Source organism: Acanthaster planci, linkage group LG04 (genome assembly GCF_054643075.1).
Source record: "Acanthaster planci isolate LZ-2023a linkage group LG04, COTS_SCS, whole genome shotgun sequence".
NCBI lineage: Eukaryota > Metazoa > Echinodermata > Asteroidea > Valvatida > Acanthasteridae > Acanthaster > Acanthaster planci.
The window spans coordinates 17,742,506-17,759,312 of NC_141780.1; the positions used below are offsets into that span (position 1 = coordinate 17,742,506).

Sequence of the window (16,807 nt, forward strand, 5' to 3'; positions counted from 1 at the left end):
GTTGATGGCTCTTCCTAATAGGTTCGGAAATTGGTAGCCGTAAGTCTTGGTTCTTACTCTGCCATGGTCTGAAAGTAGGCGACAAAATGTGCTAGCATGTGTATTCAAATTTTTGAAAATGTCCTCTTCGGATGAAGATCCATAAAAAAATCGATCGCCGATATTGACACACGTCTGTGGGTGTGCGTGCAAAAAAATCCAATAAGCGACACAGAATACCGAATAACATTAAACCTAGCTAGGAAGTTAATCGATTGCCGATTACCCATAGACATCTTGTTTTACAGTAATGATTTCAGACCCGTTCTAACTTTACAGTTGATGAATGAACTGTACACTGTTCCGAGTGTCGTGCACGTACTTTAATTTTTGTTTAATGCAGTTCTTGTGGGGGCATTGATCGCTGTAGTTTGCGTAGCACAATGTGGAATGCAACCTTTTCGTATCCGGATACTTTTGCCATGCACATTACGGGTTCGTAAAATCATGTAATAAGGTGGGGAAATAGTTATAAACTATTGAGGGCGCTAAAACAACTTAATGATTTATTTGCTCACGGTTAGGGGCTAGTTGAGTAGGTTTTGTTTCGGGTGTATACACACCTACCATTAGCAAACATCAAAATTTGATAAAAGTGCTTAGCCCTGTTCGTAAAGTAAGCAACTACTCTGCTGGTACACACGAGAAACAATAGGCTTGATCGACCATGAAGGGTCGTAATTATAGGCTTCATGTAGATATTTTTTTTTATTTTAGATAATTATCATTTCAACCGTGTATTCCTTAAGAATATGTGAAAAAATATCAATACTGACACCCGTCACTGACTCATCCTCTGGAAAAGTGCACTTAGATGTTCCATTTTAAAAGTTAGGAAGTGATCAAAAGTTTTAAGTTGCCAGCTGAAAGCTGAGTTCGGGTGAAGAACTTGATTTATTCTTCGGTCGGCCACTCGAACGCCGCTGGTAGTCGTTGACAAGCAACTTGAAACATTAATTACGGCGTCCATGCATGTACACTATTCACTACATTCTTTCCTGTTCAAAGAGAGCATTTGTTTTTGCGTTATTGAAAATTATTAATGTTAATTTTCCGTGTATTCGTGCAATATCCCGACAAGGAGGTGGTGTGATTGTTTCCCGAGATCAGGGCTCTTGAGTCATGATCCCCCCTTTTGAGCGTTTAGAACAAGAAACCGTGTCAAGAACAGGCTGCCCGAACTCGACCAAAACGAAGCGCAGGGGTTGAATAGTACTTTTATTGGATTACAGCCAGTCGATGTATGGCTCATCGATTAATCAGCCAATGTTAGCTCGAACAAAAGCAATTTCACTCTTCGCCAAAAAGAAATGAGAGATCAACAGTTAGCGTCCTAAAACAAATGCGGACTTTGCGAGGGCGCTATAACAAATTAATGGTCGCACCACACCTTTCGGCGTTTCGCATCGAAAATAAAATCAGGCTACCGTAAGCTACACCTTTTGTCTGCACGTGCCGACGTATTAACAGCTGGCAAACACTTATCCTGGAGAGTTGGATGTGCCTTCGTGATTGCTGAAACTACAGCTGAGTTCGTGCGTATGTTCACGAATTGGCGAACAGTTCCATTTGTTCTTCTCGGTTCAGCCGCTCGAACGCCGGGAACGTACAACCGGTTAATTAACATGCAACATGGCGGCGTCCCTGAGCGTTATTCCAGTTAATGTTTGCATAACTGGGCTGAATTCTTTGCTGTTTACAAAAAAATGATTAATGTTACTTTTGTAAAATTTACTATTCTTTCTAGATCTGGCTTTGAAAGCCATTGCTCTGCTTTTTGCCATGTTTGCAACAGTTCAGAATAGCCGGACATGAAACGGACGACTTAACCGTTGTTGTGCGCAGAGATGGCATGACGTATTTTACTATATTTGGTAAAGGTGACCGCTGAGACCGGGAGACAGCTGAGACCGCCACACCGTGCCAAGATTGAACAGGCCGCCCGCGTATTTTTATTTACACCGTAGCCTAGGGTTTTCTGTGGCGGTGCCAATTCGCGCATGAAAAGAAACTAATGCTGAGTACGTACATCAGCGCATGGGATTGAACGTGGGGCGGAAACATGACATAGTATGTAATCGTTCAATGCATGTCACTAAAAACTGGAAGACGTTTCGTTATTGCATAGCTCTAGATGCTTCTAAATGTTACGTGAGAGCGCCACTAGGAATCAGGGTAGGCCTACGCAGGTGCAAAACCTGAACAAAGCAAACGTTACTTCACGACCGAAATAATGAGTCAAATTTGTACCGAATCTTTCGACGGTTTCCTTTCTTCTATACTTCAAATGCATACAGGCAGTGACGCACCAAGGATTGGAATTTTTTTATGTCATTCTTTGCTGTGCTATACAGTGCACAGCTAGCAGTAATAATTTTGGATATTGGGAGTCTTTTACCGTAGGTATATGAAGCATTATTGACACACTTTGCTGTAAAGCCATAACCTGTCTGCTTGTTCGACTCTGTAAGGTGAACAAGCCTAGAGGAAATGACGGAGACGAGGTTGCAATCAAGGCTTCAAGACCAACCTGAACATGTTTTAAGTAAAATATTTGGAAATTTTGATTTTTTTTATAATGGAAAAGATACAAAATAAATGAAATAAGAGAGACGAAAAGGGTGAAAATCTCAATCTGCTTGAAAACAACCTTCATTCATTACCCACCTAAATCGTTCATAATGTTTGTCACATCGCATTTGTATTTTATTCCCCCCCCCGAAAAAAAGTAATAATGCTAAAAAACATTGCGAGAGCATGGATATCCTAGCTCATCAAGCCAGCGATCACGGTGGTGATTAAAATTCTACTTTTTCACTCACACCAAAGAAATAACTTGACCATTAGAGGAAATGGAATCACCCCAATACTGTCACAATCCATCGATCCATCACCTCTGAACTATCAACTTTCGGAACTAAATAAAAACATTCATTTGTTGCACTATCGTTTCGTGTTTTCGCACGCTCGCTTTGACTGGTTCAGTCAGCATTAGTCTCTTTTCAAGCACGAATTAGCACTACCAAAGCGAAAAACGCTAGGCTACCGTGTAAAAAAAAATACGCAGGCCGCCCGAACTCGACCGTATTATTTTTGCCCTAGGTTTATAGGATGGCGCAATTCAAACAAAAGAGGGTGCCATTTATAAATGGTACGCGGCTTATGAAAGAGGTCGCCCTTTCATGCTTTTTCCGTATGTAGGCTTTGTACAAACGCAAAGTGTGACTTGTGGATTTTTCCACTACAGTCACTGTGAAAGCAAATTTAACGGGTGTTTATATCAGCTTATAACGGCTGAAACTTTTGGGACTGGCTGAATTTGAATGCGCTGCAGGTTCTCAAAGTATTTTGGAGAGAGAATAGTGCAGGTACAGGTTCCTAGACTGTTGCATTCGCCCTTAGTCATACCCACATCCAACATATGAATACCTTTTCCTATTTCAAGATGTACTTTGCGTCGGGGAGATGTTAATTAAATTACGGATTTAATTACCTCGGATAAAGGCCAAAGCTGAAATTAAAGTTGTCCGTGCTTTGGTATGGGGGATTAACAAGAAAAGGTGCAGGGAATATGCGCTTATACTTTTCATGTCTACTTGGTAATCGTACTCGACCTGGACCAAGCGAGGGCGTTGTTTTCTAAGCAACAGAGACTCCTTCGGTCGGAACCTGTCCAATGGTGATCGATGGTCGGATCTGAATTTTCCCGTTCAAGCACAACTAGGAATGTACGCATCACGGTCTCATTGCTACCGACAAAATGAACACCAACGTTTGCTCGTCGCCCGAGCGCCTGGGGCCGGCCTGGACCGGTGGCGAGTGAACGACCAATGCGGTTCAACCGATGAGGGGGTGCTTCTGCAAGAGGCGGAATAGGGACTCGCACTTCACATGAGGAAATGGATGTCTGCAGGCGAGCTTATTGATATTTTGTGACCCCGCAGGTTATTTAAAAAGAGGAACCAAAATCAGGACCCAATATAGAACACTTGTGGCTTCTAACTTGGTATCTTTTGTTCGCAAAAACCTCCAACTTGTGAGCTTATTTTAGAGGCAGGGGGCTATACTTAACCCTATGCCCCAGCTGAGACCTCAGAAGTAGTTTGGGGAAGGGCGGGATGAAAAAAAAATCATGGCCAACCGTTGTGAATTGAAGAGAATTGCCCATAATCTTGAATGTCCAGTGAAATACTGGAGAACACGATCTTTCTGAACGTCACTAGGCGGCGCTATTTCTAACTGTTAGCGTTGTTTTCTAGGGGCGTACCGCACGCGCCAGGCTGCGGTACGCAAAACTTTGGTTATCAAACGCTGGAATAACAAATTTGAATAAAGCCTGAAATCGTGGCCGAGTTCGGACGGCTTGTTCCCGTATGTTCACGAACAACTCGTTGTTCGTGGGTCGGCCGTTCGAACGCCGGGAGCAAACAACCGGTTATCGCTGGTGGTTAGTGACATGAAACATGGCGGCGTCCAGGTAGCCTAGGCTACGTTATTCGAGAGTTAATGTTTGGATGGGCTGAATTCTTTTCTATATAAACAGGAACATTCGTTTCTGTGTTACAGAAAATAGTTAATGCTAATTTTGCAAAACTTCCCATTGTCAATGACTCTGGAAGCCATCTCTCTACCTTTTGCAGCTGTTCAAAAATCAAGATCTCATGAGTTTTTCCGTGTGTTCCTGTTGTACCCTGACGAGAAGGTGGTGTGTGATCCTGTTCCGAGAACAGAGTTCTTGAGTCGTGTTCCCCGCCGTTCGAGCGCGAGAACAAGAAACCCGTGTCAAGAACAGGCCGCCCGAACTCGACGCGTGGGTCTGGAGGATTTTTGAAGGTTTTTAAAGTCCGACATTTCGACAAGGCGTGAGGACTAATCTCATCTTAAGTTATGCGATAAAACCATATTTTGCCATAGGACAAAGTATCCTCAGACAATGGGTGATATACAAAACACGCCGCCCTCCGGCCCTACGCGCGCTGCACGCCACACGATCAAGTTGCAATACCGCCCTCAACTATTCGAGACTCTTCAGTCTCCTGAACGTTGACTAATGACAAGCCAGTGTCCCAAGTAGGCAAAATTGTCAACGGCTGTGGCTTTTTTTGTGGCGCATGAATCGGGAAAAAGTAATTACTTTTTAAGCCGTAGGCACGAAATACCAATTCAGAGGCAGCCCATAGGGAACTCGTCAGAATTTGCTGTGACTTTGAGTTTTTCCAAGGATATAATTGGATTTACATGGAGGAGTCTATCAAAAAAGTGCAGAACATTGTTCAAACTTATGTTACTCGCGTTGCTTCAAATTTTACAAATTAAATTCTGAAACTTATAAACAACTTCTGAAACAACTGCTTGGCGAAAACAACCGATAACTACACACAATTGTAACATGGAGAGAGGAAACGTGAATCTGCCATCATCATTCGCTTTTACACCTTGCCAAAATAGATAAAGCCACGGGGAAAAATTATACCTTCCATCAAATAAGATCAACATTACATTGAAATGGCAAATCCATCTTAGCTCCAATCCCATGTGAGCTGCAGATCCCGAGTTAAATAGGACCGTGTATCCCCCGATGAACCATGACGTATGGTCACGAGGAAAGGGTAAAGGTCAATGACCAGAAATTAGGAAGGTTGTTTTCCGTACGTTCATGTACAATGCTTCGTACGTGCTTGTAATGTGCTGTGCATTGGGCCCGATGCATGCTACGCACGGAAACTGTAACTCCCTGTTGAAATAATTGCTCAAATCAGCTTAATCTGGTCAGCGGGTCTACCACGAAAAAAACATTTTCCATTTCCCCCCAGAAATTGACGGGTCTGGCCCGCCTGTTGCCTCCAGCTGAATTTATGTCCGTGCGAAAATAGCAGCAAGATCAGAAACATGCTCGCGGCATTGACCAGGTTCTTGGACTGGCTGAAAAGCTTGTTTTGGAAAGAAGAAATGGAGTTGACGTTAGTTGGGCTTCAGTACTCGGGAAAGACAACATTTGTCAATGTAATATCGGTAAGCTCTTGCCCTTGAATGTCAAGCTATTTGTAAATTAGATTGGTGGTATAAAATTAAAAGGCAAAACAAGTTGCGTGTCTTGCCTACCTGTTTGCTGTCACTGGCTGTGAACAGTCGAGTCCGAGGTGTTTGCACTGTCATGGCAGTACGAAACAGAAGCAGGATAGGCATGATAGGCCTGGCACAGTGTGCATGTTCATTATTTTGGCTTGCTTGGTGATCTGATACCTTACACTAGTTACAAAGTTACTTGATTGATGATATAGAACTAGAAGTTGGAATTCTTGAACAATGTGTACATTTTACGTGGTTTAACACATGTTAAACCTTGCGCAGTGTTTTTGTTGAAATTCCCCCATGCTCACTTGCCCATTTGTGTTTGTCTTTGCGTGCTACTGTCAATTTGGGCAAAGGTAGCAAATTGATAGCCTTGGGGAAATTTTGCAAGGATGCAAAATGTTAATGTTCCTGGTAACAGATCCTGAGAAGAGTTCCATCTACAGACACCAGTAATTATTCGCTGCAGTCACCTGTAAGCCGTTAGTAAGCAAAAACATGTCCAGAAAAGCTCAATTTAGGAGGGAAAATATCAGGTCATTTACTTACAAAACACTTACTTAGACCAGTCTCATAGGTTTTGTGCACGAGGTGTTAAGCGGCATCTATACATGTACATGTACAGTACATGGAACTCTTTCCTGACAGGAGTTTATTGTCCTGTAATTTAGTGTCCTAAAGTCTTATATTTTCTTAGCAAATTAATTCAGGACAAAAAATATGATCAGTTTAAAAATTAATCCTCACATTATATCAATCAAAAAGTAATAATTTTTTTGGAGTGTGTGTGGTTAGGTAAGCATCACGCAGAGAGGGTGTATTTTCTGTGCGACCTGGCAAATGTGACCAGGCCTGTGCGAAATGATTTTTTTTACCAAATGTGAACCTGTCAGAGTTGGTTCAACGGCAGAAAATAATGAAGATAATTTCACGACGATGCAGTACATTCCATGTCTGCTGTTCTTGTGCTAAGCTTCAACAGAGTCCTCCTGTTGACGTTGTTGCATTTCTTTCACTGTAGTCTGGCCAGTTCAATGAAGATATGATCCCCACCGTTGGTTTCAACATGAGGAAGCTCACCAAGGGAAACGTAACAATCAAGGTACACATATTTCGGTGGTTCCATCTTATTTTTGGATAATGGTACAGTGAAAGCACCTGTGGGGGAAGGAACCACCTGTCATTCCAGTCCAGTTCTTATTGAAACAGAATGAGCTATCAACTTTATCAAATCAAAATATTGTGTTTCATAGATCAATATTTATAAAAGTTCAACTTTTTAACTGTTAAGGTACTAGTTGTGACTTTCATTTTAGTCAGTACACTGTATTTTTGGCCAAAAGTAATACTACACCTGGCTTAGGTCCATTTTGGAGTAATGATGTTTGCAAGTAGTTACAAATGCAATGACACCGACTTTGAGTTTGGAAACGGGGGATAGAAACAAAGAATCTGATAATTTCTTTTTTAGTTGAATTTAGACAACCACATTGGAAATTATTTGGATTTGTGTTATTGACATTGCTGTAGTTTATCCCCATTTCTGCTCATATTTTGGAATAAAGATTAAATTGAAGTGGGTCTCAGTTTGAGAATAAGTTGTTCAGGGAAGAAATCTACAGTACTTCATGTAATTAAGTAAAACATGTACCTGGTTTTACATAAAAAGATTGCTGTTTTTCTATACTAAGTTTTCGCGATAATTGTCTTTGCTTCTTATATCAGCTCTGGGACATTGGCGGCCAGCCCAGATTCAGGAGCATGTGGGAAAGATACTGTAGAGGTGTCAACTGTATTGTGTAAGTTGCCTGTTCAAGGAGATTTCTTCTGTAAAGTTGGACTAATTGACCTCAGTCAGAAGTCGACCATGTTCAATTGAAAGCAACGTTAACTTTGGCAGGACCTAGGAATAAGAACAAAGCAATCAAAGAAAGTTCATTATAGATTAATTTCATTTATGGTGATGAATGATTCAGGATTTCTGATTCATTATATATAAATGTATAAATAACGTTTAAAAAAAAAGTGAGTTATGGAACCCGAAATAGTCTGGCACCATCCCTTTTGACAAATTACAATGAATAAGATTGATTCAGGGAACATGATCTAGAATGGCTTCCTTGTGAATGAGGTCTGTTGTTTCATTTGTGTCGGGTCCAGCCTAAGAGAAAATCAGTGACTTTCTTAACCATTACTCCCAAGGCTTCGTGCATCAGAGTGTTACGCTCAGTCCTGCAAAATCCTCATACAGGCTCTGTGTGTGCTCAACTCGCTGTTGGTATCAGCCTTCAACTAAAATTGTGGATAGAGTTGAACTCAAAATCGGTCACTGACACATTAAATTTGGATTTTCTTGTACAGGTATATGGTAGATGCAGCTGATCACGACAAGCTGGAGGCTTCCACAAATGAGCTTCATAACCTCTTGGACAAGCCACAGCTGCAAGGAATTCCAGTAAGTTTATGCAAAACAGATCTTAGTGACAAACCACTGCAAGAAATTAAATTACATCGGGTGAAAACGGATTCGTTTTGTACAAAAGTTTTCTTCAGAGTGTATTAGGAAAAGGCAATTCTATACCACGTCATTAGGTTCATCAGCACAGCGTTCATCCCTGGTTTCCTTGGCTTGAAATGCCTGAGAATATGTGTTTCCCCCTAGTGGCTCCCTAGCTAACGCCGGTACCCATTTACAATCCTGGGTGAAGCAAGGTAAGCAGGGGTGCAGTGGCTTGCCCAAGGCCACAGCTTATGGCCAGCAGCTGGATTTGAACCCCTGACGTACTACCCTTCAATATTCAAGTCTTCTGCAACACTCAATTGAAAATACAACTGTATACATATTTCCTGGATTGGGGCTATTTATATTTGATTGATTATAGAATACCTGGAGGTTTATTTTCAAGATCAGATATTCAGATTTTCAATTAAATGAGTTGGCTTAGCCTCATGTGCATGCCTGCGCTCCCTTGTACAACAGGATCCCAGATATTTCATCTTGTGGGATCATAGGTTCTGTACACATCAAGCGTCTTGCCAGTAAACTACTGAGGCCGCTTTCACAATCTAAGATTGTTTTTTAAGGTTTTTCTTCTTTCTCCCCTATTCACAGGTATTAGTGCTTGGCAACAAACGAGACTTGCCGAACGCCCTGGATGAGAAACAGTTGATCGAGAAGATGAATCTCTCCGCCATTCAAGACAGAGAGATCTGCTGCTATTCCATCTCATGTAAAGAGAAAGAAAACATAGGTGAATAATAATCAATGCCTCTTGTTGTGTATCCGTTAGCCAGGGTTGTCGTCATGCCAGCCAGCATGGCTGGCGCTACTGTATGGAATTCCAAAGCTGCCGTCGTCCGTCACCTCTTGCTTTTTGTTGTGTCCCGATTCTGCCCTTTTCCGTCGTCCGTCGCGTGTTGCCCGTTGTTCGTCACGCGTCACCTTTCTAAGAATTCAACCAAGTGTTTTTTAGGGAAAAATCTTTTTCCGCAAAACTGTCTAGGTAAATTTATCCACAGTGCATTCATTCAATTCTTGCCTGCTGTAAAAATGTGCCAGCCAATACAGAACTTCCAATTTTGCTCTCAATTTCACCTTGAAATCCACAAATACTAGATAGCAAATTGTTTTTGTCAATTGTGCTGTGGACAAGTAACTGTTTATTGAATGTTAGGGGGCAACTATCACTTGGTTTAGTTTTCAGAAAATATTGGTTTTTGTGGGTGTGTATGCCATGGTGGATAGGCCAATGAGCACAGGTGGTCCAGCATGTGGGGCTTACAAAGTAATATTACTGTTTAAAAGACTTCTGTGAGCTTACCTGCAACTCAAGTCATGTCTAATTTGGAGTATACAGCAGATTTCATCGTAGGTATACCCACCCTCAAAATAATGTTGAATCAGTTCTTCTCTTATACAAGATATTGAGGAATCAAACATTGTATGTAATTTATTATTTCGGTATACATTCAGTTCAAAGTTACTCTTGTATTTATGGGGTCGTGATCTGATGGGATATCGTGGAAGGACAGACAGGCATGGTGGATCGATCAAACAAGTATGTGAAAAGATCAAGGGTCAAAGTGAAAAATAGCACCGCGCAAGCGTGACAAAAATAATCAACAGACAACACTCGACGGAAGACATGCGACGCACGGCAGACGACGTGCGATGCACGACGGACGGCAGATATGGAATTCCATACTACTGGGTATTCCAAATCACCAGTCGGCATTTGGGGTTAAAAAGGAAACTTACTACCAGCACAAATTTCACTTCACTTTACAGAAGTTTCCAAATTTTATGAGAGAAGAAAGACGTGGACAGTACTGAAATATATTGTCACATATTCCTGTTATATTGAAAACGGCTACAAATGTACAGACAAGTATATATAGTCAGGTGGCCGTTGCAAATGTGTTGCTTGTCTTTACAACTGATACTGTGAGGACTCAGCCATCCAGACCCCAAAACATGTGGCACTAAAAATGTTCAAGCTACAACCCTGCTTCTAGCATACATGTCTTCTAGGAGACACATTGAGATTTTGGGGGTATGTCACTCACTGGGACCAGAAGTGTGCTTATGGAACCAAGGATAGCACCCAGAACCAGTGTATTGCTCATTTGTCGAGGGCAGGGCTCAGGAAAGTTCTCATTTGACCCAGGAAGAGCTTATTAAGTCCATACCCTTGTTCATTTTTCGCTGAGGGTAGAACTCATTGGGCCAAAGTCAAGATGTACTCTGTGTCAGGAAGATGTCAACTTGTCCTCACACCGACATTCGTGTACATGTATGTTCACAACACCGTATACTCATTGTTTCAATTTAACATCTCCCCGATGCAAAGTACATCTTAAAATAGTTTGCAGTGCCCCACTGCTATGCCAGACTCGGACCGGCCACCTGACCCTGGCAAGCACCGTAGTCAAGTGGTTAAGACGCCTGCACTAGTAAGCAGGACGTCACAGGGCTCGAGTCTCACCTAAGCAAGCTTGTTAATGCTTTTTTGCAAGTTCACTTATATTCATACACCGTTATGAATATATGTCTGTGTGAAGGCCGAACCTCAATCCTTTTCAGTCCTCCAAAATCCTATGGGCAGTTTTGAAGGATTTTGGAGGATTGAGGGTGAATGGCAAAAGTGTGTGGCTTACTGCGAATGCATGGAGGTTGTGGGTTAGACTTTGGATTGTTTTTGCCTAATCATGCATAAATTCAGCCCAACGTTTCTTTTAAATTGACCGCACTGCTCAAAAATGTCAACATAATGACAGGAAATGCCAGAGGAGTTTGAAGGATTGAGGGAGCAGGCACACCTCCAAGCAACACTTTCAAGAAATATGGGAGAATTTTAGAGGATTGAGGGAGAATCCAATTTTTCACCTCCCAAAGTGGAGGATTTTGGAGGATTGAGGAGGGTCCCTAGCAAAAATGGCCTAGGGGTAGGGTTAATAAAATCATTGGTCCAAGTATAAACACCTGCTTAGGCTAGCCCCGCTTTTACCTTGAACCTGTCTTCAACTTGCAAGGAGATCAAAGAAGGGTGGGGTTTGTTTGTGTTTGGTCAACTGAATTATGGTAGGATGGGGCTTTTACTTCACCATAAAAGACAAAAGTTTAGTTCAACTATTCAATGACTACCTGTAGGGAACGGGCCCTAAATGCAAATCCAATCAGAAATTGCTTCACATTGTCATAACTCTGTCTAACTCACACTCATTTCATTATTTTCCAGACATCACACTGCAATGGTTGATACAACATTCCAAGTCAGGGGGCAGCCGCTAGCACCGCAGAAGGGGTCAAGTAGAAAGGTCATGGTTTAAGGGTCAACATGGGCTTGACCAAGTTTATCGTAGGTATTTCGTTGTACATAATCCTCCACCTTGTATGTATGCATACTAACGAGGTGAAGTTAGGTATACTTGGAAATCTCAAGGCACCATTTACTTGCTGTCATATGCGAATGGCTGTAGACATAATCATGTACAGATTCTGGGTTTTTTCCTCTGATGTACAATTTCAGTCTAACAAAGTAGTGAAAGGTACCCTTTTTAATTCTTCAGTCCAGACAGTCTTTTGACTTGTCAAATGGGTCTGGTAAACATTACATTTTCGATCGATACAACGTTTCCTTTTATTATCCAGATCAATAGGTTTTGTATATGATAAGTCCAGAGATGAATGGTGCATACAGAAAAGAAAGTCCAATAACAGAAATAAGTTTTTCTTAGAGCTCATGTAGGGGGCGGGTGCTACTACCGACTCCGTGAAATGTACTTAAGCAACCGCAGACTTGTGACTGGATATTCCAAGTCAGTCTTGAATTCTTTTACAGAAAGTCGTGAAAAGGTGAAATTGATTACATGTGAATGCTGATTGCAACACAGACTGTATATTTTGTTACAACTACAAAAAAACTGGCAATGATTGAAGTGGTTATGGGATACTTCGCAGTCTTTCTCTCAGTTACTTACCCTATGACAGCAATTAAATGTAAATTGATATAAAAAAAGATTATTTTGGGGGGCACACATGGTATACTGAAAGACCTTGTTGCCATCCTGTTGGATTTTATGCCATGTAAGAATTATATGTTTAACATTTTGCTTAGCTTTTACATGTTCTTTGTATCAATTCCAAGCCTTGTGGAAGGTTTCAATTTCATAGAAATAATATTTGATACACGGTGAAGGAAGGTTTTGTACATTTCTTGCATTCATTTACTTTTGCCATGAACGAGAGTGTACGTTGTTTGGTCGTATCTCAGTGTTGTTTCAAATTCATTCAAAATCCTGCAAAGAGGGCTTTATTTTTCAAACGAAATCTTATGTCAATCATCAAAGTGGAAAGAAAATGTAATTATTGCCTAAAGTAGCATGGAACTTATTCTGCAGCGCCCTCTCTTGGTAATCATTCAGCATTTATAGACTTGTACCAGTCCTTTCAGTATATTGAGCTGCACTCCATATTTTTTCTAGACAACAAACCACAGTATAATCGTTCAGTCAGCAGCATATCGAGTGTCAGTTGATGACTCTTTTCTGGCACAATTATTTAGTCTTATATATGTATAAAGCAGAGAAACTCAACTGTCTCATTGTTGATGCGTTTGTTTGAATTGACGACCTGTTTATCCAGGGCAAATTTGCAGTATGTAACTGAGGACGAGTGTGAATTATGAAAGAGTTCTCCAAGACCCGTGATATTCAACGGACAAGAGCAAAACGTTATTTCTGAATAGTCAAAAGAGAATGATATGTCTACCTTTTGTTGATGCATGATATCTGGTCCCTCAGTTTTGTGGGCGCAGATTTGAAGGGAGAAAATGTTCAGAAATTCAGATCTTTTTTTTTTTCTTCATTTGGAAATAACGTATGTAATTGAAATTAAAATACAAACTCGTAAATGTGATGTAAACAAACATGTAATGCTTAGCAACAAAAATTGATCATTCTCCATTTTCATAAAAGTGAGTAGGTAAGGAATAAAAAAAAATAGTCTGTTCGTGTTGTCACAGTTTGTACGTAAAAGTGAACCAGTAAGTTCTGCTTAACTTGTTTTGTTCCAGCAGATGCAGCACCCTTTCCATCTTGGGCTGGCTAATCAGCAACACTGGTTGTATCGAGCACATCGCGTAAAAGCAGCTTCTGATTTTTTATCGGGAAGGATTGATTACTGTTGAAGCATTGATTGGCAAATACCAGTAATACACAAGCACACGTAAACCTGAACAGAGTCCAGTCCATGAGTACCAGAGTCATTGTAGTCCAGTGCAGTTGGACGACAATTCTAGAAGTGTAGGGCATGTGCTGTCGTCCAGCCCTTTGGTAACTTCATTGATGATGTTGCGCAGAATTTGTTGTGAAAAGATCGACACAGTTGTCAACAATTGAAGGCGGTCATCTGGAATCAAAAGCAAGGTGATCCCTGTAAGAATTCTCGTAAAACTTAATATCTGAACTGAGATGGTGTAGTAAAGGGAAGCAATGCTCCGATGGATCGTTCCGAGTTACGGATAAAAGTTTTGTTGCCTTTATTGTCCAAATGAAAACAAAATTCAAAGTGAGGCCAAAGAAAAATTGTCAGGCTCCTTCAAGGACCCAGTATAGAGTGTTCCATAAATAAAATGGATTCTGGGATCACGGTCTAAAATGACCATCTCGTGAGTAAAGCCCACAGATCTCAAAGTCACTTGGTAATAAAGCCGGAATTATAGAAAGAATTATTGAAAATAGTTGGAACTATTGAAAAGAAAAAAGGTGGACACACTTCTTTTTTTCTAGTAAAAGAAACAACTCCATGCCACTGGAAAGTCTGTTTGGAATAGTGGTCTGTTTCTTTATTGTGGTCGAAGGAATCTAGCCCGAACGAGGTCAGATTCGATGATGTACAAGTGTATACACATCCCACTCCTTTTCCATGAACTGTTTTTCTTTCCATTTACCTAACAAATGTTGATGGAAGAGTGCCGTAGTCGCTGAGGTGTGTCAGTTGAATAGGGTTTGCCGATCTGATGTGAAAGATCCACCGCAGAAAAGGGTAAATCCCTTTTCCGATCTGTATTCTTCCAATCCAACTGGAGGTTTGGAGAATTTAAGGGAAGGTACACAACCAAGTCACTGTTGCTGTATGTACGACTTGATGTCAGTGGGAAGTAAAAGATTACCTCATTGGGTTCGTGTACATTGGTGGATTTTGTAGGATTCGGGAGTTTCATAGCAAACTGACTTGGGAGTTAGGGTTGAGAGGTGCATGGCACGAAATGCACGTACATCTAGTTCTCTGGAAATGAAAGATTGGCACAGAAATATAAATCGCATGTTTCTGTGATGTTGAAGAATGCCGTAAGTGACTGCAATATTGCAGTCAAGATGGTGTTGCTTGTTTTATACACATTTATATACAAATACATTTATAATTGATGGAATAGTACAGTGTGGTAAGCTGTCTGTGATGTTTACCTAAGCACCGCCGATTTTCTATGTGCTAAAAATAGACTTTTAGAAGAGGAAAGTCAGTGTTTTATTTACAAAACGTTTTGATTGTTAATCACATCACAGAGTTTACCTTACTTTATTTCTCTGACGTCGACCCAACTATTGTACTTTTAACCATGCATCGTTAAATTGAATTTGCGAATTTCTTTGCATTCTGTGGATGCTGCTTTGTAAAAGCAAAAAAACAAACTCGACCGAATCTCCCAGAACGCAGGCGCTTCTCTTGCCATCAATGTCTGTCATAGCCAGTTCAGGGCAAATGCGTGGAAGAGAGATGCACATAATTATATATTATGTAACTGGACTCGTATCGACATCATTTTGAAGAATACTGTTTCCGGTATGGTTTTATAGTGGAGGAAATTGTTAATTAATCCTACCACACGTCCTGTGAAGCCGAGAAATTGAGTCGACTGTAGCCTTTTTGGGGGGGTCAATTATTAAATTTCCTTGGCTATTGATTTTATCGTAGAGTGTTTTGCCCTTGACGTGTATTGACACACCGAACACGTAATAAACTGTGACTATTGGAGGTTGAACACGAGAAGTTAACGTCTTCTGTATTTCGGCGAATATGGCCATTTTTTCCGCAATTTTTTTTTTTTTAATTTTATTGAGGGCTAAAAATGGACAATTTCTTCTAGTCTTTGTCAGCCATCTCAGGTGTGAGGCTAAACATCGAAGTTTTTGACACGTATTGAGCAGAAAGGGAAGTAGATCTACCAAATCGTCAAAACTGTAAACAAACCTCTTTACGGGAGAAACCCCACCCCACTCCTTGAGATCCATCGATATTACAGGCTTGGTTTTAATTGGGCCCTTGTATCTTTGTGCAACTAAAACTACATTGTACTCACTTCAGTTTTCATAAAGAACGCTGCATAAACCTTGTCTATCTAATATTGCATTTTTATTCATGAAGATTTAAATCATGTCATTATGTTGAACTAGTCTCCCTTTTTCAGTACCTCCTTTTAATTCCACAGACAATATTTAATATAAAGTATAATTTAACTAATTGAATCAAAAGGGGGAAGTATGACCCTTGAAAAAGGACTCGTAAATAATGCCAGTGGTGGAACCAAAGGATCACATGAGAAGGGGTGGGTAGGCCTTCCCCTGCTTTTAGTGAGGAAAGTTGAACCGCGCTTGCAGCGTTTTTGGTTCCCATAGCGTCACTATTTCAACCCGTAAAAAAATAATCCGAGAGAAAGAATGTGAGAACATGCACTTGGCTATGGTGGACGAATGACGGCTATTGGTTGGAGTCAATTGCCGAAGGGTGACGTCATTTTGAACCAGGAATTGTAGTGCAAACACAGAGCTATATATGAAAACTAGAGCAATAACTTCTCATTCTCCGCGCGGAGAAAACTTGACGCCGTCCTGGACGCGGCCATTTTTAATCCATGTAGGTGCTTGTAGAACTTTAGAAATCAGATACATGTAGAATAAATATCGAATAATGTATCCTACATGTAACGCGCAAGTACAACATCAGCGCATCTTACATAGAGGAAGGACACAAAAGGAGTTTGAACTGCCCAGGCTATAACATCTTGCCAAATACCGCTTTCTAGCATGCCCGGTATGTCCGTAGCCAGGCGCTAGGCCAGAGCGTCGCAGCGAGGGCTGGCAACGCACCGTCTGTTTCACATCAACAAAACCCATTTGTTGTACCCTATGAGCGTTT

At 41.0% G+C, this 16,807-nt stretch overlaps 1 protein-coding gene across 1 annotated transcript; it reads left to right on the forward strand.

The window, feature by feature from the left end:
* Window positions 1-5,675: 5,675 nt before the first annotated feature.
* LOC110987176 (ADP-ribosylation factor-like protein 8B) lies at window positions 5,676-15,653 on the forward strand. Its single transcript, XM_022249665.2, has 6 exons — window positions 5,676-6,051; window positions 7,133-7,213; window positions 7,837-7,910; window positions 8,473-8,566; window positions 9,224-9,362; window positions 11,850-15,653. The coding sequence occupies exons 1-6, from the start codon at window positions 5,929-5,931 to the stop codon at window positions 11,900-11,902; spliced, it is 564 nt and encodes a 187-aa protein (XP_022105357.1). The 5' UTR covers window positions 5,676-5,928; the 3' UTR covers window positions 11,903-15,653.
* Window positions 15,654-16,807: the final 1,154 nt, after the last annotated feature.

Excerpts from the sequence above, each read along its gene's own strand:
- LOC110987176 (XM_022249665.2), top strand. The coding sequence starts at position 5,929 with ATGCTCGCGGCATTGACCAGGTTCTTGGACTGGCTGAAAAGCTTGTTT. Across the intron at positions 7,911-8,472 it reads AGAGGTGTCAACTGTATTGT|GTATATGGTAGATGCAGCTG; the intron begins GTAAGTTGCCTG and ends TTTCTTGTACAG. Across the intron at positions 8,567-9,223 it reads CACAGCTGCAAGGAATTCCA|GTATTAGTGCTTGGCAACAA; the intron begins GTAAGTTTATGC and ends CCCTATTCACAG.